This window comes from Kogia breviceps, chromosome 8, assembly GCF_026419965.1.
Source record: "Kogia breviceps isolate mKogBre1 chromosome 8, mKogBre1 haplotype 1, whole genome shotgun sequence".
In the NCBI taxonomy this organism is placed as follows: domain Eukaryota; kingdom Metazoa; phylum Chordata; class Mammalia; order Artiodactyla; family Physeteridae; genus Kogia; species Kogia breviceps.
Window position 1 is genome coordinate 103662618 of NC_081317.1, and position 25433 is coordinate 103688050.

Below are 25433 nucleotides of genomic sequence, written 5' to 3' on the forward strand. Positions count from 1 at the left end.
AGGGAATGTGTAGTGGGGACCGTAATTCTTTAGCCGAGTCGGAGAGAAGTGTGGGTACCCTTGGCACCAATGCTTGTGATGAACGTCTGAAGTAGGGGGCGGTCTTGTGGGACTGAGCCCTTAACCTGTGGAGTCTGATACTAAGTCTGGGTAGTTCAGTGAGAACTGAGTTGAACTGTAGGGCTCCATGTTGGAGAGACGGAGAGCTAGCTGTCGGTGTGGATAAAACCCCACATTTGGTGTCAGAAGCACAGTGGGAGAAAACACTGGGGGGGACCTGAGGCAGCCTCCAGGGTTCTGATTCCCTGTCCTAGAGGACTTATCATCAGGGCTACCTCCCCCGCAGGGCCAGGCTGGACCTGCCCACAGGGGGGTGGCCTTAGCCGTTAGAAGCCCCGGACGCCCTGCTACAACATGACTCAGCAACTCCTGCTGCCACACTGAAGAAGCGCCCTTAGGTAGCAAGGGCACCGGCTGTGACAGATGTTTACGAGGATGACATGGAATCGTTTAACAGAGGTTTAACTATGTTCGTTAGATTGTTTGAGAAGGCAGGGTTGTATGTAATCTATTTTAGAGAGACTGTCATACAAAACAATTAAAATAAGAAGTTGGAGTATGTCAAGGGGCAAGGTTCAATTATCCAGAAGGTGAGCTTAGAAAGAACAGCTCACTCTCAAGCATGGTATCATTGCAGTGCCATTTTTTTTTTCAAATGACTCCAAGCCCCACGTCATTTCCTTAGTAAACCACCCCAAGTTCCCCGGGTCCCCTGGCACGAGGCGCAGTGTTCCCGCGGGGACAAGCCCCACCTGATGCCTTCGGACCCTCTCCCCAGGCTGCAGCCTCTCCCTACACAGCCTGGGTGCCTGGACACCCAATTGTGACCACCGCTGTCACAGCCCCAGTCTCTGTCCCAACTCCTTTCCCTGTACAGGAGAGACAAAGAACCGTGTTGACTTCCCTAGGGTAAGGAACAGCTCTGTCTGCCTGGGGTTCCAATATTTCACAAATGTTCGCAGAGCCCTGTGGGTTTTGCTCCATAAATGGGCAAGAGAGCTTGACCAAAGGCAGACCCCAGGACCCCTGCTGGAGGAAAACTGTATACGACACGAAGTTTTTTCCAGCTGAACAAGAAGTTCCAAACTCAGGGACCCTGGATCCCACTGGGTTCACACAGGCTGTGGGTGGAGTGGAGGAGGGCATTGAACCCTGGACCTCTCTCATCACGCTGCACGGACCTCATAAATAGGGAGAATCAGGTGACAAGCCTGAAGGAGCGTCAGGTGAGACAGACCCAGGATGGCAGTGATATCTCAGGCACAAACGCCTGGGACTTGGATTTCATCTCACGCTGATGGTGCCTTACATTCTCATATCTTAAGTGGGAAGAATCACCCCAGGAACTCCGAACTGTGAAGAGCAGAGTCCATTTGCCTGCTATCTGAGAGGCAGCCATGATTTTGTGATTAAACACACGAATTTGGGAACCAGACAGCTGGGCTTCAAATCCAAGCTTCATCACTCACCAGCTGTGTGACCTTGGGCAAGTTGCTTAACCCATCTGTGCCTCAGTTTACTCATCTGTGAGACTGGGATAATAATGCTTGTGAAAAGGAAATGGGTTAGTATTTCTAAAGCGCTTAGAACAGTGCCTGGCATGTGTCACTGTGCTAAATAAGACAAAATAATCCGGCCAAGGCAGGGAATTGAAAAGATGAGGCATATCCAATACATGTCTTGGAGGCTCAGATGCATGGATTCTGTCTCGCAGCTGACTCCTTGCCCCAAAGGCAGCAACTCCTGAGTGGGGCTGTACGGGAGGGAGTGCACGAAGGGTTAAACCCCCAAGTGAACAGAAAAACAAGTTCCATCTGGTCCCTGGGACAAAGCGACAGCCTGCAAAGCCCCCAGCCCGGGCTCCTGCTCAAAGGACACATTGCTTTTTAAAATTCCAACTTGTGGCTGCCTCGATCTATAAATCAACCAGTTCTCCACACCCTAGAGCTCGGAGCAGGATTCACAAATGGCAGCGAGACATTCGTGTTCCGAGAATAGGCATTCGAAAGTGCCTTTGCACTCGGGGTACCCAGCCCCCCGGCAGCTTCCTGAAAGGCCCTGGGGCTAGTGCTTCATTCTCGGCTCCCCTTGAGAGCAGGGATTGCTCTCCAGGGGGGGGAAAGAGAAGGCGGGCAAGACGGCACAAGGTCAAGGCTCAAACTGGAGCTGGGATTTCGCTGAGATGCCTCACTTCAGCGAACTGTCTCTGGGACTCGGCTGTATCAGCTGTTTGCCCTAGCTCCGCATATGCCACTGCTGGGACCCCATCCTTAAGTGCCAGGCTGGGAGTGGTGAAAGGCTGATTCATGAGAACCATCAGTGCTCCACAAGGCACTGGGGGAACCCTTTCAGAGAAGCAGTGGGCTTCTTCCTGGTTCCCTGGCTGATTTGTGCATGGGGCATCCCCCACGGGACGCAAGATCCCTCCATACGTGGAAGGGGAAAAGGAGCCAGAATGAACCCCTGGGTCCTCCTGTGGGCCTTTGCCTGAGGCAGGGCCCCTCGGGTTTACCACCCCCCTGGACGCATGCCCAAGCCTGCCCTGATAACGCTGAATCCAGCCCTAGCACTAACCCTGCAGATCAGGGAAGTAATTCACAAAAAGTTGGGCAATTCAAAGTTACAGTTTCCACAGCAACCAGCACTCAGACCATTTGGGTAGCTGAAGCCTTTTCCTCTTAGCATTCACTTTTTTCCTCTCCCCAAATAGCATTTTTTTTCTCTTATTATTACAGTAATACACATTCACTGGAGAACATATGGAAATTACAGACAAGTGTAAAGGAGAAAATAAAAATTACCCTTAATCCCACCACTCGGAGCAATCCAATGTTAACATTTTGATGTATTCTTCATTCGTCTAGTTTTTTTTTTTTTTTTTTTTGCATGCATGCATAAAAAGATATAATTTTTGAAAATTGGGACTACAGTGAAATTACTGTTTTATCATTTGGTTTCTCTCACTTAAAAACATATTGTAAGACTTTCCAATAGCCTTAAATATTCCCCGAGAACATGATTTTTAATAGCTACATGGTATTTTTTCACATGGATAGAACATATTCTATTTAACCAATCTATTGTTGAGTTCTTTAGATGATTTTCCTTTTTTCTTTCACTATTTTCAATAACACTACAATGAAAATCCTTTTACATCAATTTGTGTGTATGTCTCATTAATCAGATTAGAATAAATTCATAGAACTAAAATTATTGTTCAAACGCAATGAATATGTGAATAATTCTAATAAGGATTATCAAATCCCCTCCAGAAAGGTTGAGACAATTTGTACTTCAACCTGTAATGTAAAAAAAAAAAAATCCAAAGTTCAAATTTGGTAGGTTTTAAATAAAGTCTATACCATTTTTTAAAATTACATATCTTTGAATTCTAAATGGAATTAAGCTTTCCCCTCACATTTTTAATGAACTTTCTTCTGTCTATAATCACCCATTAACATCCTTTGCCTCCTTTTTCTATGCGGTATTCATCTTCTTCTTATTGATTTATAAGAGCTCTTATGCATAAAGATAATAATCCTTTGCCATATTTATGGCACATATGTTCTCTCAGTTTGTCGTTGGATTTTTATTTTGTTTATGGCATTTTTTAAAGTGCAGAAGTTTCAAATATTGTTGTAACTCACATCCATCCTTCTTTTCCTTTATGACTTTATCTTTTGATTTTTACGCCCAGGCAGACCTTCTCTAACCTGCAATCTGATAAATATTTATCTGTATGTTGCTTCTCTAGCCATTTTATGGCTCTGTGGTTTTGATTTCACACTGACTGCTCTAAAACGCCTGGATTTCTTATACAGGTGCGGTTCTGCATTTTCTTGTCTAATGGTCCTGAGGCTGGAGTCTGCAGGGCCAGGTTAGAGACGGTTGCCAGGGAGATGCAAGAATTGACCTGCTGCTCCTGCCTTTCAGGAGATCTCAGACTTGCAGGCACCTTTCCATGGAGTCCCGCTTTTTGCTAGTGAATGGAAGAAATGAACAGGGAGGAGGAAATAGCTGTTCCACGATTCCACACTGAAAAAGGTACACCTCACGTGGCTTTGTTTCCCATCTCAGATGGGAAGGTGGAGGATGGGGAGCGCCAGATGCATGGAGAGCTGGCGAGCAGCTTCATTCTTAGCACGTTAGAAATCAAGGGATTAGATTCCAAACCTGAAATTAACCATCACTTTACTTGCAAGAACTAAAGGCAGTCTGGGTGGCATTGCATTTCACCAAATACCAGGTTTGCATGAAGAAGAGGTACAGGGGGCGGGGGTGGGGGAAAGGGAACCTGGGACTTCAGCTCCCCAGAGATGTGGACCTTCACTTCAGTCCAATCACCCAAAGGGCCCCAAGAGTCAGTGAGTACCAGGCAGGATGCTGTGACCCCCAGCAGAGGGTGATTAACTTCGGACGCCATCTGGGAAGATGCTGCCGCAGACTGCCCCCGCTCTGTCCAGCCTCAGGAGATTAACTGCCTTCCTTCCATTGTCCCTATTTCAATTCCGCGCCCCAAACTTTTTGCCAAGCCTGTTTGCCCAGTTACTAAAGTCATCTCTGCATGTGCTGACAAGGCAAGGGATTTATTCATTCATTCCACAGGTTTACTAGGGTCTATTCTCTGCACACCGCTGTGTCTGGCCATGGTGGTCTATTCCTTTCCAACGAGGGATAAAATATTTCCCTTCCATCTCCTGCTCTCTGTTATCTCTCCTTAAACCCCTAAAAAAAACCTCACAACCCTCTGCCTTGTATCCCATGTCTTCTAGCTGCTGCCCTGCCTCAGCTTTCACGTTGCAGGATGCACTAGTCACCTGGGCGTTGGAGAAGATTATTATAACTACCACCACCGCCATCACCATCATCATTTACTGAATGCTTCCTGTGTTGGCACCGACAGGTTTTACACACATGTTCTCTCATAATCATCATTCAATAATCTTCATTCAACAAGTATTTATTAAGTGTCTACTACGCGGTAGAGACTGTTCTAGTGCTTGGGATACATCAGCAAATAAACCAAAGATTCTTGCCCTCATGGAGCTTATATCCCAGCTGTGGGGTGGAAGCAGGAATAGGCAAAACAAACACATACATGTAATAACTAAAGAAACTGTGTGTAGCTTAGGAGGTGATCAATATGATGGAAAGAAGTAGAGAGGGATAAGGAGGCTCAGGGGTGCCAGGGCCGGGGTTGGGAAGGCCTCCTTGAGAAGATGACATTTAAGCAGAGTCGAAAGGAGGTGAGGATGTGCACCATGACTGTGTGAGGGGGAGGACAGACTCCGGCAGAGGGAATCTCCGTGCAGAGGCCCTCAAGCATAGCTGCTGTGGTCAAGAAGCAGACGGGAGGGGCTTCCCTGGTGGCACAGTGGTTAAGAATCCGCCTGCCAAGGCAGGGGACATGGGTTCGAGTCCTAGTCTGGGAAGATCCCACATGCCGCGGAGCAACTAAGCCCGCAAGCCGCAACTACTGAGCCCGTGTGCCACAACTACTGAAGCCCGCGTGCCGAGAGCCCGTGCTCCGCAACAAGAGAAGCCTGTGCGCAGCAACGGAGAGTAGTCCCCGCTCGCTGCAACTAGAGAGAGCCTGCATGCAGCAATGAAGACCCAACGCAGCCAAAAATAAATAAATAAAATAAATAAATTCATTTTTTAAAAAAAAAGCAGGGCTTCCCTGGTGGCGCAGTGGTTGAGAATCTGCCTGCCAATGCAGGGGACGTGGGTTCGAGCCCTGGTCTGGGAGGATCCCACATGCCGCGGAGCGACTAGGCCCGTGAGCCACAACTACTGAGCCTGCGCGTCTGCAGCCCGTGCTCCGCAACAAGAGAGGCCACGATAGTGAGAGGCCCGCACACCACGATGAAGAGTGGCCCCCGCTCGCCACAACTAGAGAAAGCCCTCGCACAGAAACGAAGACCCAACACAGCCAAAAATAAATGCATTAATTAATAAACTCCTACCCCCAACATCTAAAAAAAAAAAGAAAAAGCAGATGGGATGCCAGGAGGCCTGGAACCAGTGAGCAAAGCAAAAATGACAGGATCGAGGTCAGAGGGGTGAGAATGGGCCAGGTCATACGGGGTCTTGTAAGCCACTGGGAGCTCTTTGGCTCTCACTCTTGTGACTTAAGGAGAAATGGAAGGATTTTGAGCAGAGGAGTGAAATGATCTGAACTGGAGATGTAAAGGCTCGCTCTGGCTGCTCTGTTGAGGATACGCTGGGCATTTGGGGCAGGTGTGGTGGGTTGGAGATCAGTTACGAGGCTGTTGCAATAATCCAGGTAGAAGGAGGTGGCTCTGGCCAGGTGTTAACAGTGGAGGAGAGAAGTGGTCAGCGACTGGATAGTTTCTGAAAGCGAATACATAGCGTTCCCTGGCGGGTTGCATGTATGGTGGGAGAGAAGCAGCAGTTACTGATGATGCCAGGATGTCTGGCCCACACAGCTGGGGGGCTGGGGCAGCTCTTTGCCGAGACGGGGAAGGCGGCAGATGGTGCGGGTTTGGGAGAGGGTAGAGACTGGGCACTGGGGTTGGACGCATTTCCTGTGAGTGTCCATCAGTCACCCCGGCGGCCATGTGAGTAGGGCAGCATACAGATGACATTTACAGTCATGACACTGGGTGAGACCACAGAGGGGGAAAGTGTAGATAAAGATGACAAGAAGACCAAACCCTGAGGCCTGGGGTATCCTGCATGGAGAGGCTGGCGGGACCAAGAAGTGAAGAACTAGAAACAGAGAAGGCAGATCTGGAGTGTGTGGGTCCCAGAAATCACGAGGAGGAGGAGACCAGCCAGACCAAATGCTGCTGATGGGCCAAGAAAGTTTAGGATTGGGACTTCCCTTGTGGCACAGTGGTGAAGAATCTGCCTGCCAATGTAGGGGACACGGGTTCCAGTCCTGGTCCGGGAAGATCCCACATGCAGTGGAGCAACTAAGCCCGTGCGCCACAAACTTCCGAGCCTGAGCTCTAGAGCCCGCGAGCCACAACTACTGAGCCCGCGTGCCACAACTACTGAAGCCTGTGTGCCTAGAGCCCGTGTTCTGCCACAAGAGAAGCCACCGCAATGAGAAGCCCGCGCACCGCAACGAAGAGTAGCCCCCGCTCGCCGCAACTAGAGAAAGCCCGTGCGCAGCAACGAAGACCCAACGCAGCCAAAAATAAATAAATAAATTCATTTTTTAGAAAAAGGGAAGTTCAGGATTGATGACTGATCACTCATCTTACCAGAAATGGATCTTATACCCATTTTAAGATGAGGAAAAGGAATCTCCGAGAGAAGAAGTAACTTGCTCAAGGTCACGGCGTTATGAGCAATCAACTAGGATGTAAGACAAGGTCTGTGCAAAGCCAGAGCCCTGCATGCTTCTCATACCAACCCTCGGGCTCCGGCTCCGAGCGTCTGTGAACCAAGGTGTCAGCTCCCACACCCAGCAGCTCCCCGTCCCGCCAGACTCCTCCTACTCTGCAGGTCAAGTCTGCAGGCAAGCAAAACGGGATGAACAGAGGGCCACCAACACAATTTAAGACAACTTTTTACTACCAGGTGGGATGTGAGGGACATTCTCTGTGTGCAGGTCTGCCTCTGCCCTCCTCCTTGCCTTCTAACCAGCTGTTTCACCCACCTCAGTAGGGGCCTGGCCCCTGAAGGCATTTCAAGTTCATGGCCCCTGGTGTAAGGAATTCCAGTCCAGGCATATTTGTATTTGAATAGAAGGGCATTTCCACAGCCAGCTGGCAAAGGAGAGGTGAGCAAGGGGTGCAGAGGCGTGCACACTCAACCCAAGTCAGGGACCCTCTGTTTCTCCGTTACCAGGCAGGTCTGCACCGTCCCACAGACCTGGCCATTGCCCGCCTGTGCCCCAGACCCTGGCCACCCAGCCCGCTCACCCCAACGGGGCAGGATGACGGTTGCCTATCTCCCCCTGGTGTCGGCTCTTGCAATTGCAGCTCCAGGAGGTAGCGGAGGCCATCGCCTTCCAACTAGCTGGGCCTGGAGAGCCACGCCCACCAGCCGGGCCTGGCCCTGCTCCCTCCTGGCCCTCTGGGCGTCGCCTGCCTCTAAGGGGGCGTCAAGGATCTCTGCATTCCCGACGTGGCCGGCAGAACTCAGGCCTGGGAATTAGAACGTCCGATGGATTCTCCTGACTTTACCTTGGATTGGTGGTACAGACCTGCAGGTGGGGAGGAAACGGGCCCTGATTTGTTCACACTTCTGCTCGCTCCCCCCAATCTGTTCCTTTGCTAAGTCACTGGACATTGCTGGGTCTCCATCAGCCCATGAGGGCTGAGGAACAGGAGGAACTGCACAACCCACTTCTTCCCTGTGTTGGTTTAGGAACTGGCTTCTTCCTGGACCTGGAGCCTCGTGGCAGTCGGGAAACAGCTCAGGCCATTTGGGGTGCACTGCAGGTTGCCCTCTACCGCTTAGGTGGCGGTGCTGTGGTGTGGTCCAGGCACGAGCTCTGGGAGCCACGCAGACCTGGGCTAAAATCCTGACTCTGCTGCCCATGGGCTATGGAATCTTCCTGTGCCTCAGTTTCCTGACCTGTAATATGAAGGTAACTATCCCCACTATGCTGGTAGTTGTAAGGTTTTAGTACGATAATGTCCATAAAGCACTTAGCAAAGAGTCTGGCTGCGTGGAAGACGGTCAGTAAACGTCACCACGGATGATATACTCGGGTCCATCGGGATGGAGGGGACACGGGAAAGAGCACGGTCTAGGGGCCAGAGCATCGGAGCTCTGGTCTCATCACTTAACATCTCTGTGTGTTAGAGCAAACCCATGTCCACAAGGCTGTGATGATACTCAGATGAGGCCTCGGGCTCCCCATCGTGGGCAGAGACCCCTGCCTGGCCCACCTCTCAGGACTGATCAGAGACAAGGACCATCAGGACAGGGAAGGGGCTTTGAAAACGGTAACACATTCTTGTTACTGAGAGACGGCCCTGCCCCCAGCACCCTGCACTTGGCTCCACGTCGGAGCACGAATCTCATGCCAGGGAGTTGCCTATTTTCTTGCCTGTCTCTCAAACATACAGAGGTCTCTGCCCTCAGGGAGTTTACCTTGTAGCTGGAGAGACAGACAAGAAAACGAGCGGTGAGAACGCTGAAACTGACACCACGGGCAGGCGTAGGTGGGTCCTGTCCACTCCTAAGTGTCCTAAGTGAAGAAAAGCAGAATTCCCAGGAGGGAAGTTAAGCCACAGGACAACTGGCCACTGGCTTGGGGAAAGATAGACAGCGTTACCAAACCTTGCACGGTGAAGAAAGTGCTAGAACTGGAGCCCCGGGTGGTAGCTTAGGCTATTAATCCAAAAAGCCTACATACTGTGTGATTCCAACTATATGACATTCTGGAATAGGCAGACAATAAAAAGGTCAGTGGTTACCAGGGGTTAGAGAGGGGGTGGCATGAAAAGACAAAGCACAGGGGATTTTTAGGGCCGTGAAAACACTCTGTATGATGCTGTAATGGTGGATACTTGTTATTATACATTTGTCCAACCCATAGAATGTCCAATACCAAGAACGAACCCTAATGTAAACTATGGACATTGGGTGATTATGATGTATCAGTGTAGGTTCATCAGCTGTAACAAAGGTACCACTCTGATGGGGGATGTTGATAGTAGGCGAGGCTTTCTGGGGGAAGTCTCTGTACTTTCCACTCACTTTTGCTGTGAACCTAAAACTGCTCTAAAAAATAAAGTATTAAAAATGAAATAGACATATAATTTCTCTTGAGCTGTTGCTTCTGCATCTGTAAAGCAGAGACAGCCATGCTCACTCTCCCGGTCCCGTGTGGTCATAGTTAGGGGCCAGATGGGCTCTAAAAAAGAACTGCGGGGCTTCCCTGGTGGTGCAGTGGTTGAGAATCCGCCTGCCAGTGCAGGGGACACGGGTTCGAGCCCTGGTCTGGGAAGATCCCACGTGCCGCAGAGCAACTAAGCCCGTGAGCCACAACTACTGAGCCTGCGCGTCTGGAGCCTGTGCTCCGCAACAAGAGAGGCCCACGCACCGCGATGAAGAGTGGCCCCTGCTCGCCGCAACTAGAGAAAGCCCTCCCACAGAAACAAAGACCCAACACAGCCATAAATAAATAAATAAATTTATAAAAAAAAAAAAAAAAAAAAAGAACTATGTGCTGGCGGGGCGTCAGGAGTTCCCTGGTGATGGAGAGAGACGCTCAAAGTCCAGAAGGCATGACAACTGCCCTGCCGGTCCCCAGCCCCTACCCCAGCTCTTGCCCCCAGGAGGGCTCAGACTGCAGTGGGTACCTTGTCCCAGCAGCTGCTCCGCCAGCAGAGGCCCTCCCCACCTCCTCCTCTCCCCCCTCACCCCCAAGTCCGCAAGTGTTAACAAACAATAAAGGACATTATTACTCATTTAAAATTCCTCACAGGCTTTCCCTGAACTCCAGCCAAAGGAGGCGAGAAGTCGCTGCAGCGTTCAAAGTTCAAGTGTTTGTCTCTCTAAACGGCTCCGACCAAGGCCGGGCAGCTACTTGAAATTCAAGAAGCCTCTGCTCACGTTCCCAGCAGACCTCACGTTCCCGGACAGACCCCGATCATACGGCGACCCCCGCTCCACCCCTCCAAAACACACACCGGCCGAATGACCTTTTTTCTTTAAACCAGGATGCAAACCTACTGGACTTGCCTTTCAGGCCCCATCTGCCCCCTCGGTGGAACAGTGCACAAAGTTGTTTCAAAGAAACATGATTTGATCTGAAAAACATCTGGAACCCATTTCCCCGGCACTTGACTGGAAGCTCTCAGCCGACATCACTGAACAATCGCTGAACAAACGCCCTTTTTGCCTGTGCTTTGAGGAACATCCCTGCGGACTGGGAACAGGCGGCTTTATTGAAAGGTCTGACCAGAGGTTCTGTAAACCCTGGAGCGGAGGGTATAACGGCAAGAAAGGTGGCGGGGGATACAGAGGACTGGAACTGAACATCAAGGCCAGGAAGCTCCCTAACGAAGGCACCCGGGAGCAAAACATTAGCCAAACACGAGCGCTTCTCCCGTCATCCTCTTGACAATGACAGCGGCTCGCTTTCTCACCATTACGAGATGCCCTTTGTGGGCAGGGTGGGGTTTGTTTCTGTGTGTGTCCCTGGCTCCTGTGACAGTGTCCGGCAGAGGGACAGCATTTGCTCCAGGGAATGGATACATGCATGACACCCCAAGTCTGGACATCAGGGCCAATTCTCCAGGAGTTGGGGTAAATTTGAGAGGCAACATTTCGAAGGTGAAAGAGCGACAAAACCTGAAGGCAGGAAACCTGCCATCGAGGGCTGGTTCCTCCACTCCCCAGCTCTGGTGAGCGTGACCTTGACCTTGGGCAGCGTCCCCCATCCTGTAGCTGTGGGGATAATCCCTACTTTGCCTAGCTCCCGACGCTGCTAGGAGGATTGTGTGAAATCCTGCATGGGAAGTTTCTCTACGGCCTCAAAATCTGACTGCAAAGGCTAGAGGTGGGGATAAGTGTCGCTCCTCTTTCACCTGGTCCTGTTGTGGCTGGAGGTGCCCCCATCACAGATGATGGAGCGGCCTGGGCTGGGCTGGGACACAGCTGGGTGGTTTTAGCAGCCTTTGACCGAGGAGGAAGATTAAAATGACATGTGAGCAGGCTCTCTTCCACGCATGCGTCCTTGCCTGGGTGCGGGATGCTCTCCTCACCTGCCTTCGCAGGCCTGGCTCCACCTGTCAGCCCCCCTCTCTGGTACCACCACACTGGCTCCTGCCAGAGCCTCCAGAAGCCCAAACCCTTCTTCTGTGTCTTTTACCCTTCAGACTACAAAGCAGTCTCTTATCATATGACAACCTATACCTTTTATTATGCTCCTGTCAACTGCCGGGCACTGGGTTACAGTTACACCTCATTAATTCTTCCCTAAGGCCTCACTAGTGCATTGGTGAACTCCTGCCAGTAAACTCCTTACCCTGTCCTGACTTTACCTTTTTCCCAGGCTCACCGTCCTGAAATTCCTCTCCCCCTCTCTCGAGAGCAGTGCCAGGGAATTTGGCAAATCCGACGGCTCTTCCCCAGCCCGGCCCTGCAGCAGCCTCTCCCTTGCCTCTCTGACCTGACCTCTGTGGGCTGGCCGATTCTGGCCGCTCCGTATCTTCTCCCCAAGGAGCCTGGCTACTTTGAAGAACCCCCCCCCACACCCCCCCCACCCCTGGATGCCAAAGCTAGGCCTCCAGCCCTGCCTTTTCTTCCCGGCATCAGATGTTGATCCGTGTACGGGGTGCACGTAGGGGCCTCAGATTCAGTGGTGCAAAGCTGCTGCCGCTGCCCGTGGTCCCCTGTAGATCCAGGCCTTCTCCTGTGTCGCTTGCTTGGAGACAGCACCAGTATTAGGGAGAGGGCCCAATCACACCCTTTGTCCCGATTATTAACAGCGCCTCCCCGTTCACTCTCAGAAACGTCTTGTTTCAGCGGATGAATTACACGCACAGCTTAACCCTTAGCCACCCACCTGCCTGTCACAGAAACCCAAGGGTCACATCCCAACTCTCTCCTTCCCTGCAATTCCCGTTCCTCCAGTCACCAAGCTCCATGGATTCGACCTCCACATCCTCAAGCTCAGGACCCGGTCCATGCCATCACCCTTCTGTTTCACCAGGTGCTCTCCCTGACTCCAGCCTCACCTTTCTCCATCCTCCCACCTGCACCTCAGCGACCTACCCAAGTGACCTTCCTGAATTGCTAATCCGCTCACGTCCACCAGCCTAAAAATCGAACGGTGACACCCCCTCCCCAGTCTGGCTTCACAATAAAATTCAGACTCCACACCAGGGCCCATGAAGCAGCATCTGTGGACCCTCAGAGCATGGTCCTGCCCTCTCTGGAGCCTCATCCCGCACCTGGCCAACGCTGCCCCCCTGTCTATCCCCTGCCTAGTCACCAGCACAGGTCAGCTTGGGGTCACCCCCTCCTGGAGGCCGCTCCTGGCCCTCACGGTACCTTCGGTTCCCGTCCTGAAGCACTGGCACCGCGTCCCTGCTGTTCCGTCCACCTGTCTGTCTCCCCACCTTAGACTTGGGAGCTCTGGGACGGTGCGCTTTATCTTTGAATCTCCAGCACTAAGACGGTGCCTGTGTGTTCCATCAGGATTTGTTAGTGAATCGTTTCATGTCCCCAGCACCAAACTGTGTGCCGGCGGCTGTCCCAGGAGCAAATGCACTTCGCTGCCCCCCACGTGTGCACGCCCCCTCTTGGCACCTTTTCCCGAACGAGCCAGGTGGGCCTGCCTCACCCATCAGGGGCTGCTCTGACCAGAACTAACCCTGTGTCCTGCCTCTGCCAACTACTTCATGACGGCAGCAGCTCCCATTTTTCTGCTCTGTGTGTAAAAAGAAGGATGGGAGGTGGGCCGGGGAGCTCCGAGGTCTCTTTCATTGAGGAGCGTCTGTGACTCTACCACACGTGGACGTCTCCAGATTTCCAGGGCACTACAAGATTTGTGCCGAAACTTGTGTCTCTACCTTGGGCCGACAAGGGCAGGGAGGCGGTCCCCAAAAGGCAGCCACACAGATGCTGTGGGCCCAGAGTGACGCGGGGACGTGCCTGCCCAGCCCGGGAGGAGGACACTCAGGGTCACCAGCTTTCTGGGGAGGAGAACAGGGCTGAGCTGAGTCTGACTGGACAGCCGAGGGACCTCAGGAAGGACAGCTGTGGTCTGCGTTCCTTCCTTCTAATGCAATGCACGTTCCCCACGTAAGAGCAATTTCTTCCCTTCAAAAGCATTCCAGGGGGTTAAATTCAAGGTGAAGAATAAGCCCCAGTCAAGAAGCTTCTTGGGGGCCTTTCAGTCTTCACTGGCTTGAAAAGGGATGCGTTTTGAGATGTTTGCCTTTTAATGTTGGTCACGGCACCAGGGGAGAGAAGCTTCTTCTTACCTCAGCACCTCTCTCAGCCCTCAGCAGCTGTCGGCACCAGGACCATCCACATTTTCCTGCACGACTTTGCCTTCTCTGGAGCCCACCTGACTTCCTCTTCTCTCCCTGCTTCCTCCTACCCACCCCAGTCCCCATCCACCCTGGCGGAGGAGAGACTAGTGCTGACCTGGGGTTCTGCAGAGGCGCCAGGACACCCGGCAGCTCAAAGTACAAACCGCTGGGCTCACACACCTCAGAGCTCCAGCTCCAGAAGGTGTCCGTCCACCTGCCATTCATGCACTCCTTCATTCGGCCACCTGGCCACCCAGTCAGCCAACACGGGGTCTGCGATGCTGGTAGGGACTGTGGTTGGTTCAAAGAAATATAACACATGGTCTTGCTTTCCTAGAGATTATAAACCGGTTGACGCTATGGGAGATATGAATAAGCAGCCACAATACAAGGCAGAGGCAAGTAAACACTGGGTTTGGAGGGTAGGGGAAAAACGCTTGGAGAAAGAAGAGACCCGACCAAGATGGGGGTTGGACCCAGGGGGAGGCAGTCAGGGAAGGCTTCTTGGAGGAGGAAGCATCTTGGTAGGGGCAGGGTGTCCCAGAGTACAGGGTCCAAGTCTGGGGAAGTGGCCTGAGCAATGGTGTACAGGCAGGAGGACCCCTGCTGGGCACAGGAGGACCCTTGTTGTCCCTTGACCTCTGAGCCCCTCCTTCCAGGGCTTCGGGGCTTTCTCGGTGGGGGCGCTCCCTGAGCAAGTCCACTGGCAGCTGCCGCTTTGGTGGCATTGCTTTAATCCCCTATAAAGCAAGGCACTGTCCCCACATAGCCAGTCACCAACCTCTTGCTTTTTCCATCAGGCCCTGGCCCAGAGGAAATGTCTTCATTTTTCTTCTCTGTTACTAAGGACTCAGGCTCCCCTGCCCCTACTTTTAAAATTTTATTAATTTATTTATGGCTGTGTTGGGTCTTCGTTTCTGTGCGAGGGCTTTCTCTAGTTGTGGCAAGCGGGGACCACTCTTCATCGTGGTGCGCGGGCCTCTCACTATCGCGGCCTCTCTTGTTGCCGAGCACAGGCTCCAGACGCACAGGCTCAGTAATTGTGGCTCACGGGCCCAGTTGCTCCGCGGTATGTAGGATCCTCCCAGACCAGGGCTCGAACCCGTGACCCCTGCATTGGCAGGCAGATTCTCAACCACTGCACCACCAGGGAAGCCTCCACCCCCACGTTTGAGGGACCCTGCACCTTCTCTTGTTTTTCCTACCCAACATCCTTTCCCCCTTCTGATAACCTGCACCTTGATTCTCCTTTGGGGGAACCATCCTCTTCTGCTCTCAGCCCTTGTAGGTTAAGTGGGGCTGCCCAGCATCACTGTTTGGGTCAGGGATGGTCACGTAATCCAAACAGGACGAGTCTTGGGACTTTTAATGGTTGGATGGGGTCAATCTATTGCCAGTGGGTAAATAAACTAGTAAAATATAACTCTGAAGATGATGAGGTCATCTTTGGCACCACAAGGAAAGAGTCTACTTACATAAAATACGAGCACAGAAAAAAGTAGAGAAAAGGGACAGATAAATTCCTGGTGACGTTGTTTGAGCACCTGGATCCAGCCATGCCTGAAGTATTCCCTGGAGTTTTCAGTTTGTGAACCAGTAATACCTTCCCTCTTTTTTGGCACAAGCCAGTTTGAGTTGATTTCTGTCACTTGCTACTAACAGTCTTGACTAAAGAAATACTTAACTTGATGACCACATTAAATGAAATTACACATGAATAGTCTCCAACATAAAGTAAGTACCACATGATAAATGGAAGCTTTTGATACTCTAGCTGAACCTGCCTTCTCAAAGGGCAAATTTCCATAAACTTTAGTTCTATAGCAGTAGAACACTACTTTTTCTTTCTTTTTTTCCACCACTCTGACCAAGCCGTCCTTTGTGAAATCTCTGCCCTCCTTGGATTTCTTAACCTCAGCTCTGCATCCTTCATAAATCTCCAGGTCCCCTGCCCCACCTCTGAGCTGAGACAGGATAGGAGATTTCAGGATCTGGAGGGGGTGATATCTTCTCTGCGTTTTGTGTCCGTACCCTAGGACAATCAGTACCAACTAGACTGGATCAAATGCAAAAGCTTCCCAAACTGGCTTTAAACTTGTCTCTCCTAAGGGCACCAGGTACTCAGGAAAGTCTACACTGCCATCTAGTGGACATCTCTAGCAATACCACATGGGATGGAGCTCTTGGCTTAGACTTCCTCTTGGGACAGTCACTGGACTGTGAAAGTATCTGGTCCAAACCCTTCACTCCTTAAGAACAAGTGAATTAAGGGTGAAGGCGAGAGTCTTGTCCCATGGGACAGCATTATACTCTTCCCTAGAGGATTAGGCTCCTGCCCTGCTCCTGTCCTGATATACAATCACCGAGGCTTACGTTTCCTCTGCTTGCCCTGCCTGTCCGGGGGTGTGACCCAGCCCAAGGGTTTCCAGTGGGGAGGGCTGACATGTGCGTGTGTGCACGTGCATGTGCACGCGTGTGCGTGTGTGCCAGGCTTGGGAGGACTGAGGGAGAGGACATCCAGAAGGTCTCTTCATGACTTGCTTAGCCTCCCAGAGGAAAGGATGCCTGTCATGGTTACAAACACAATAGCCTGTCAAAGCTTCATGTTCTCAGCCTCATAAATTGAGACATATCACCACTTATTTGTTCCCTGATAGTAAAAGGCACTTAAAGAGAGAAAAATCTCGGGAATTCCCTGGCAGTCCAGAGGTTAGGACTCAGCACTCTCAATGCTGGCTCCCCGGGTTTGATCCCTGGTTGGAGAACCAAGATCCCGCAAGCCCTGAGGTGCTGCCAGAGAAAAAAAAAAAAGAAAGAAAGAAAAATCTGCACCTCTGCTTACTAGTAGTCTCTGCCGCTCCCCACCCTAGAACCTGTTATCTTGTTATACCTGTGTTGACGGCCCCCAGGCTGGACCGACAGAAGGGAGGAGCCCTCTGTGGACTCTCCCCGCCACGATGAACAGAGGGGACCAGAAGGCTGGCCTTAGTGTGCATGTGGTCACATCCGGTCCATGACCCTTCTGTCTCCACGCATTCGTGGCCCGAGTCCTGGACACATCACAGTCCTTGTGCCTAGGTTGACACTGGCACCTCTGACTAAAACACGCAGACAAAGCAAGGGTCACCCTCCAGCCCTGACACTTTGGGGGTTCAGCCTAGAGTTAAGGAAGAAAGAAACATGCACCAGGACGCTGGAGCAGCTTCCCCAGCAGCTACAGACCCATTTCCCACTCCCCAGCGCCCCTTCCCCAGGTTTACCACATCCCCAAGCCAAGGGAAGCTTCCAGAACAAGATGGTACCGATCATGTCCCAGCAAAAGGAATAGTTATTTACAATCCTTAAAATGTTTCTATTTTTTATTTCCTACAACTCGGGGAAAACTTCTGAGCGAGTGTCATATTGCGATGCCCAAGAGTCAAGGGCACTGACCCCTGCTTGTTTAGCCTATGTGAGAGGCGCTGCCCGTTACGAACCAGGTCCCGCCCCATCCAGATCGCTCTGAAAGCCCAGCCACTCTGCACCTTGAGAAACAACTTCCCACAAGCCCCGCTCTCCTCCTTTTCTCTGCTGACTCTGAAGCACGCCCTGGCTGGTCACCACGTTGACTGAGGGGCCAGACCCAGGGGCCCAGGAGAGGGAGAGGCCCCGGCGGAGCGGCCCCTGAGCCCCACCCCAGCTTCCACCCACAGCCCTCCTACCCACCCCAACCTCCTCCAAGGCGGCGGGGCTGCTCTAAAGAAGGCACGTGCTTATGGCAACGGCCATGTGGTACCACCAAAGCCAACCCAGCTGGCTCTGCACGTGGCTGGCTTCACATCACCCAGATGAGCAAATCCAGAGGGAACCCGAGACCCATGACCCTCCCATCCAGCCAGGCTGGCTCACCCACATCCAAGGCCCCAGGGAACTTGACGATCGGCTCGGTCCAGTAGGTGATCTTCTGTCTGTAGTTGTTGCATTCCAGAACAACCATGCGGCCGAGGTTCCCCAACTCTGGGTAGAAAACCTTAAGGCCCCTATGGAGAGAAGGAGGTGGTTGGCCCATGTCAGGATCTTAGGGGAGCCCGGGGTGCGTAAGGCTTCAGTCTGACCTGTGTAGCCTAAGAGTTACTTGACCACTTGTGCCTCAGCTTCTCTACCTGTAAAATGGGGACACTAAGAATACCTATTTGTAGGGTCGGTAAGAGGAGTAAAATGGTGATTGGTGTTTACAGCAGAGCCTGGCAGGTCATCAGGGGTCAGAAAGTATTCATTACTGTCAGTGTTTACTTCTCAAAAAATACATACATCCAGGGGCAAACCTGGTCAGTGTCTTTTTTTTTTTTTTTTTGCGGTAAGCGGGCCTCTCACTGTTGTGGCCTCTCCCGTTGCGGAGCACAGGCTCCGGACGCGCAGGCTCAGCGGCCATGGCTCACGGGCCCAGCCGCTCCGCGGCATGTGGGATCTTCCCGGACCGGGGCACGAACCCGCGTCCCCCGCATCGGCAGGCGGACTCTCAACCACTGCGCCACCAGGGAAGCCCCTGGTCAGTGTCTTTAAACTAAGACTGGGCATATAAGAACAATATATTCACATTGCTTTTCTGTAATGTTCTTATTACATAAAGAAAGGTTTAGCAAGTAAGCACAGGCTTCTTCACGGGCACAGACTGCTCTGCCCCTAAATAATACGACCCTCTCCATACCTGCAAATCCCACCAGTAATTAAATAACCCACTTCTTTAGGTGATGCATTGCCCCTACCCTAGGCTCTCAATCTGCTGTTCATTGTGCTTTCAAAATGCAAATATCTCTCAGGGGGTAAAACATCTAGTCACTAAGTCCGCGGTGTGCATCCATTTATCTACTTTCTCCCTGAGAAGCCCTGAACTGCACAAGTGCCCTGAGAACTGGGCTTGCCATGCAGGCTGACCCCACACCTTGACCAGGGTTAGACTATAGGGCTCACTTGTATTTGAAACTCAGAGATGGAAGCCAGGCTTTCAAATAGATACAGGAAAAACGTCTCTGTGTCAACTTTTTTTTTCCTATTCTACTGTCACTTTTTATCACCAAGGCCTGGGGTCATTTGGTTAAGATGATTCACTCAGCCTTTCCAAAAGCCCAGCATGGTAGACCAGCTCCACAGTGGCCAGTGGTCACCCGGAGCTGGCCACATAGGGGACCCCTGAGAATGTCACTGGGGGAGTAGATCTGGAGGGGCGCTCCCGAGGTCAGGACCCGGGAGAAGTACAGGGACCACTTCCCGCTGGAGAGTCCCGCATTCCCCCTCCCACAACCCCACCCCTTCCAGTGGATCCTGAGGTCCCACCTTGAGCAGAGGTAGCCTGAGTCTGCAGAGCTGGCGGACACAGGATGCTTCCTCAGACCAGCACCCCCAAGGCCAGGACTCAGGCCCCTTGAAGCAGGACTAGTCACTGGAGCCAGTTTAACTCCTTGCAAGTTTACAATAGTGCCTTTCCAGTGGCATAGTTTTAATAGCTTTTTAAAGAAGTTTTAGAGGATGGGTTTCCATTTCTCATCACGACAGCATTTTAAGGACTTTTTGGTTTGTTTCTGCCACAACTCCCTGCCACTGCAGCAATCGAGATCCGAGGCTGAGAGAGGGGACCCTCAACTGGCAGAGAGATGGAGATTCAGCCCACAGCCCGGAACTGGGAGAGGCAAGGGGTGGGGAGGAGGGAAACTGAGGACCAGAGGGGCCTTCCCCAGGGAACAAAAGTGCCTCCTCTTTTTATCCCAGTAGAACTACTGCAAACGTTAAAACAGTTAAGCAAAATCACCAAGTTGACGTTTGGTGAGTGGGCCTAAAGCCCCAGAGAGTGCCTTGATAGGGCACATGCCAGGGGACCAGGAGTGAGGTCTGTCCCCCCAGGCCCCCGTCATACCCACGGAGCGCTGCCTGCCCAGGGATGGAAGCCCGCATGTTGCCTGCAAGTCACATCCTTCGGATGAGACTGCAGCCCCAGCCAACAGCTGGACTGCAGCCTCCTGAGAGCCTGGGCCAGAGGTGCCCAGCTGGGCCATGTGCAGAGAAACCGAGGCGATAAACGTGTGCTGCTGCTAGGTTTGGGGTACCGTGCTGTAGGTAATAGAGAAGGGCCTTGTCCGCACTTCCCTGTGACTGGATGGTCACAGAAGTCCCTTCAGCATTGTAAGAACCAGATCAGGTATGAAAAAGTCTCCGAATCCCAGCTGCCCCAAAGCGAGGGACACCAAAAGGCCCATGGAGGGAAGGCAGCCTTCACAGAGGCGCCTGGGGGTTCGGGGGACACCCCAACCTCTGCTGTGTGGTTCTCAGTGTGGGTCTGTCTCCAACTGACTCTTCTCGAAGGCGGGGGCCCAGAACAAAGCCCCTAAGGAGGAGCTGAAGGATGGCAGGTGGATGCCCAGAGCAGCGGGTGAAGGCGGGGGGCATGACATCTGTGTCCAAACATCTGAAGGACCCTCCAGAGGAACAGAGACTAGACTTGTTCGCTGCAGTGCCTGAGGCCAAACTAGGAAGAATGGGGTGAAGTGAAACAAAGGCAGCCCCCGCCTTGACATAAAGATGTTCCCTCTGAAGGGGGAAGCTTTTCAGTGCAGAAGAGAGGGCTTTGGGAGGCAGGTCCTGGTCCCTGGGAGAGTCCACTGAGGCCACCAGTGCAGAGGCAGCAGGGAGAGAGGTGTTGAGTAGATTGACCCATTGGGTCTGGGTTGGACGACTATGGTTCTTTCACTTCTGAGACCGAGCCTAGGGTTCTGACTCTCAGAGTTTTGGTCAGTCTAGTCTGGCTTTCTCAGGAGTGGGTAAGGTATTATTCTGGAAGAACTTTTTTTTTTTTTTTTTTTTTTGCGGTACGCGGGCCTCTCACTGTTGTGGCCTCTCCCGTTGCAGAGCACAGGCTCTGGACGCGCAGGCCCAGCGGCCATGGCTCACGGGCCCAGCCGCTCCGCGGCACGTGGGATCCTCCCGGACCGGGGCACGAACCCGCGTTCCCTGCATCGGCAGGCGGACTCTCAACCACTGCGCCACCAGGGAAGCCCTGGAAGAACTTTTCTCTTAACAATGTTTCCCCACTGCTTGTCAGAGCACAAAAAAATTCCTCCCTTATAGATTAATATCTTCAGGTATTGAGTCCTAACTTCAAGAATTCCCTATTAGGCTCTAACAATACCCGTGAGAGGAGGCGCTTTTCTGGGGGGAGTCTCTTGGTGAAGTCAGAAGCTTGAGCTGATCAGGGTTCTTGGGGACGGGGCTCCGGCATACTGATCTCTCCCCTGGGGGCTGATATGGCCTTGATGTGTCCTCCTCAATCAGTGATGATCTTTTACAAACAAAAGCTTCCCTTGTGCAATGATGATTTACAATCAAAAGCCATTGTCCTAGCATGCAGACTTAGTGCTGTAAGTCCACGTTTCTCAAACTGGGGATCTGCTGGTGTCTTCTAAGAAGTCCTGAGAATGACTCCTGCAACGGACTGAAAAATCGTTTTGTTGAAATGCCAGCCCCCAGTGAGATGGAATTAGGAAGTGGGGCCATTGGGAGGTGCTTAGGTCTTGAGGGTGGAACCCTCATGAATGGGATTTTAGCATCCTTATAAAAGAGTCCCCAGAGAGCTCTCTCACCCCCTCCACTCTGCGGGAAACAGCAAGAAGCTGGCCGTCTATGAGTCAGGAAGCAGGTTCTCACCAGACACAGAATCTGCTGGTACCTTGATCTTGGACTTCTCAACCTCCACAATGCTGGGAAATAATTTTTTGTACTTTATAAGCCACCCAGTCTGTGGCATTGTGTTCTAGCAGCCCAGATAGACTAAGAGAGCTCCCCTTTACTTGAGATGCTCCGGGCCCTGGAGGAAGATCAGCAGCTGAAGGTGGGTGTAGTCACATGAGGGGGGGCTGAGTCCTAGCTCTGCCACTTGTCAGGTGTGTGAGCGCTGTGGGCAAGTTATTTAATCTCTGGGGATTCCTCATCTGCAAAATGGGGATGATAATACCTACTTGGTGGGTTATGTTAACAATGAAACAAGTCAAAGATTCAAAATCGCCAGCATGTGATTTTATCACATGGTGATAAAATAAAAATAAAATAAAATAAAACCTGGCATGTGCCAGGTGCCCCAGAGCTCCCGCATGTGCCGCAGTACACAGGCCACCAGGGTGCCGGTGTGTGGATGTCTGCAGGGCCGAGCCTGGGGCAGCTGGGGTGCAAGCTGGTCTCCTCCAGTGACCGTACACATGTGACCATGTTCTACGTGTTCCACGGTGAAACATACAGAGGCGCTCTGTATGGGGCTGTGATCGTAGCCCGGCCTGGCCTTGCCCTGGGCCTGCTGTCTTCCCCAGCTTGCGGGGCTTGACTCGCCTGCCAGAGGGAAAGGCTTGTCCACCCCTGGGAAGGTCCCACTCCGCAGAGCGCCCGGAGCACTGGTGCCCACATGGCAGCGGCAGCCGTTCCCCGCTGCCCCACACAACACTGCACCCAGGACTGTTTCACCAGAGTTAAGAAAATGTATTGATAGGCACAAAATCAGTGTCTATTTTTTTTTGGGGGGGGGGAATTCAACTATCTAACTTTTTAAGGGAAAACATTTTTCTTTCGAAAAGTCATGTCTGTAAGAATGCAAACGTACTCAAGGAGACAGAGTAAGAAGTGAGAGTCCTTGACCCACTCTCCCTTCGGATGGCCTCAGTGGGATGCCAGTGTCCTCGGCCACCAGGCTGGCAGAGGGTGTTGGCAGCCCTCAGCATGGCCCATGACTCCAGGACAATGAAGACTGGCTTTTCTGACCCTCAGTGGGTGAGGAGAGAGCTGACCTCCGACGCAGAGGGGGAGAAGCTTGCACCGTTGGAAGGGACACAGCCAGCCTCCCACGCCCAGCCTCTTCTTTGAACCGCGTCCAGTGGCCACACGCCCGCCTGTCCTGACACTCCCGGGGCCTTGTTAGAGAAAAGCAAACCACCACCTCTCCCAGGGAGGGTCCCATCACACACCGTCTGTCAAATGCCACTTTTCTTTAACATGCCACTTTGTTGGGGGGAAGGAGCCTTCAAGGCTGTAGGGAGGGATGGTCTCTCTTGGGCTCCCAGCAGGGAGGGTGAGGCCAGCCCCACAGGGCCCCTCAGGTTTGGAGGTCCCAGGGGGAGCCGGCCAGATCCATGCGCCCTCCCGATCCTGGAAGAACCGCCCTCTGGACGGAAGGCGCGGGCCTGTCTCAGAGTCCTTTCCTGGGTGTTGTCCTCCAGCCGGGTGGCCCCAGAGCTGAAGCATGCTCTGTCTGTCCACAGAGGCCGCCTTGTGAGGCAGCGGCCCTCGCTTCCCGGAGCCCTCCTTCCTCTGCCCTCTGGGGTAGGGGGGCCGCCCAGCCTTACTTGCAGAGGACAGCGTCGTTGTGAGGCAGGGCCTCGTACACGCACGGGCCATTGTTCCCCTCGTCTCCGGTGGCCGCCGTCGTGAGGCCCAGGGGCAGGGCTGCCGCAGCCAGCCTCCTATGGTCCCGCTCTTGGGCACCTGGAATGCAAGCAGCCCGTAGGGCTGCTGGCCCTCTGCAGGGGGCGCCCTTCCCACCCTGCAGCCCCCAACCCCGGGGACCCACCTGGTGGGACAGAGCCTGTGCTCAGCAGGCAGGAAAGGTGGGTGCGGCCTGGGCTCTGGCTGCTAATCTGCCACCGGACACAGGTACCTTGGGAGGCCCTGGGCCTCCTCCCAGCTGGACTCAACTGACAGTCGTGGCCGAGGCCCCTCCTCCATCAGAGCAGGGCTGTGCTGTCACCCTGTCCTGCTGCCAGGGCGCAGAGCAGGCTGCAGAGCAGGAGGGTTTATACAAGCCTCTTGAGAGGCCCTCCTCATCCCTGGGAGGCTGGTGACCCCCGGCTTCGGGTTCCGGGGGTGCTGATGAGGGCCCCGACTTGCTGGGTTTTCTAGGAGTAGGAGCGAAGCTGGGCTGTGCCCCTTGCACAGCTCTGCTTCTCCTGCCCACAGCTCCTCTGCCACCTGTCTTGACAACCTCAGGGCTGTCGGATGGTGGCCGTGGTTGGACGCGGTGACCCTGGGTAGGAAGGGCTGCTGCACGAGGGGTAGGGCCGTCGGGCCCCGGGCCAGCTCCGGAGGGCCAGCTCCTGAGGGCCAGCTGAGGACAGAAGGGCGCGTCCCGCTACACCTTGCCGTGGTGCTGAACTCAGCACTCTCCCAAAATAATAGTCCCTGGAGAAGAAGGCCAGCAGGGCTGCTCGGGAAGGGGGCCGCGTGCACAGCGCTGTGCTGGGAGGAGGGGGTGCCTCGGGGCTGAGCTGCACCCTGAACCACTTGGCTGGGACCGTACAGTGGCCTGCATTCCCTAGGGAACAGGCCAGCAGGAGGCAGGAGCTCTGACTGGATCCAGGGCGGGCGGGGGTGGGCGCGATGGGGGGAGATCAAAGACAGTTCTCCCACCTTGGGGGGATGTGTGTGTGGGGGGACCGAGGACTCCTGGGATCTGCTCTGAGCTCCTCCACAGGGCTGGAGGGCCCCACGCCTCTCTAGAACACACCATATTCCCCCTTCAAAAACAAGTGATGGGCTTCCCTGGTGGCGCAGTGGTTGAGAGTCCGCCTGCCGGTGCAGGAGACGCGGGTTCGTGCCCTGGTCCGGGAGGATCCCACGTGCCGCGGAGCGGCTGGGCCCGTGGGCCATGGCCGCTGAGCCTGTGCGTCCGGAGCCTGTGCTCCGCAACGGGAGAGGCCACGGCAGTGAGAGGCCCGCATACCGCAAAAAAAAAAAAAAAAAAAAAAAAAAAAAACAAGTGATCTCGTCACCCTTGTGCTTGGCTAAGGAAGATGAGGTGGTAGCTCTGCAGTCTATGCAGCTAGATCTTTAGAGAAACCGTTTTCAGCTGAGTTTGCTTTCCGTTTGAATTCCTGCTTCCAGGATCCCAACTTCCCGCAAAAAGCCCTTCCTTGAGGTTACAAATGAAACACATTTCTCAATAATGAGACTCCCTGAAGTATGACTAGGGCTCCCCCATAGATCCTTCCCAAGATCTCCCCTACTGGAGAGTGTCTCCTAGCAGCCTCCCCACAAGATGGTTGTGAAAATAAAATGAAATGAATTACATAAGGCACTTAGTAAGGTGCCTGACACATAGAGAATGCTCAGTAATTAATGGATAGTGTAAATATTCTTCCACAGATCCATCCATCCCTTCATTCATTCCCACACAATCCATCTCACCAGTAGGTAGGAGCACCTCCTATGTGCTCAGCCCTGTGCTGGTCTCTGGGCATAGGCTGGCCATGGTCCCTGTCCTCATGGAGCTCACAGGACAGCCGGAGCCAGAGGATGATGGTGCCAGAATGGTCATCCAAGGCCAAGAGACTCCTGTCTTCAAAGTGGCAGCCATTAGAGATGCCAGAACTTTCGTGGGTGCCAACAGCTCTT

At 53.0% G+C, this 25433-nt stretch overlaps 1 protein-coding gene across 1 annotated transcript in view; it reads right to left on the minus strand.

The window, feature by feature from the left end:
- PEBP4 (phosphatidylethanolamine binding protein 4) overlaps window positions 1-24351 on the minus strand; it is a 215637-nt gene extending 191286 nt beyond the window's left edge. The window contains exons 1-4 of the mRNA XM_059070951.1: window positions 24340-24351; window positions 23614-23680; window positions 23390-23528; window positions 17926-18052 (exon numbers count right to left, since the gene is read on the minus strand). Coding sequence (XP_058926934.1) covers window positions 17926-18052; window positions 23390-23528; window positions 23614-23680; window positions 24340-24351 — 345 coding nt within the window. The remainder of the gene's footprint in view (window positions 1-17925; window positions 18053-23389; window positions 23529-23613; window positions 23681-24339) is intronic.
- Window positions 24352-25433: the final 1082 nt, after the last annotated feature.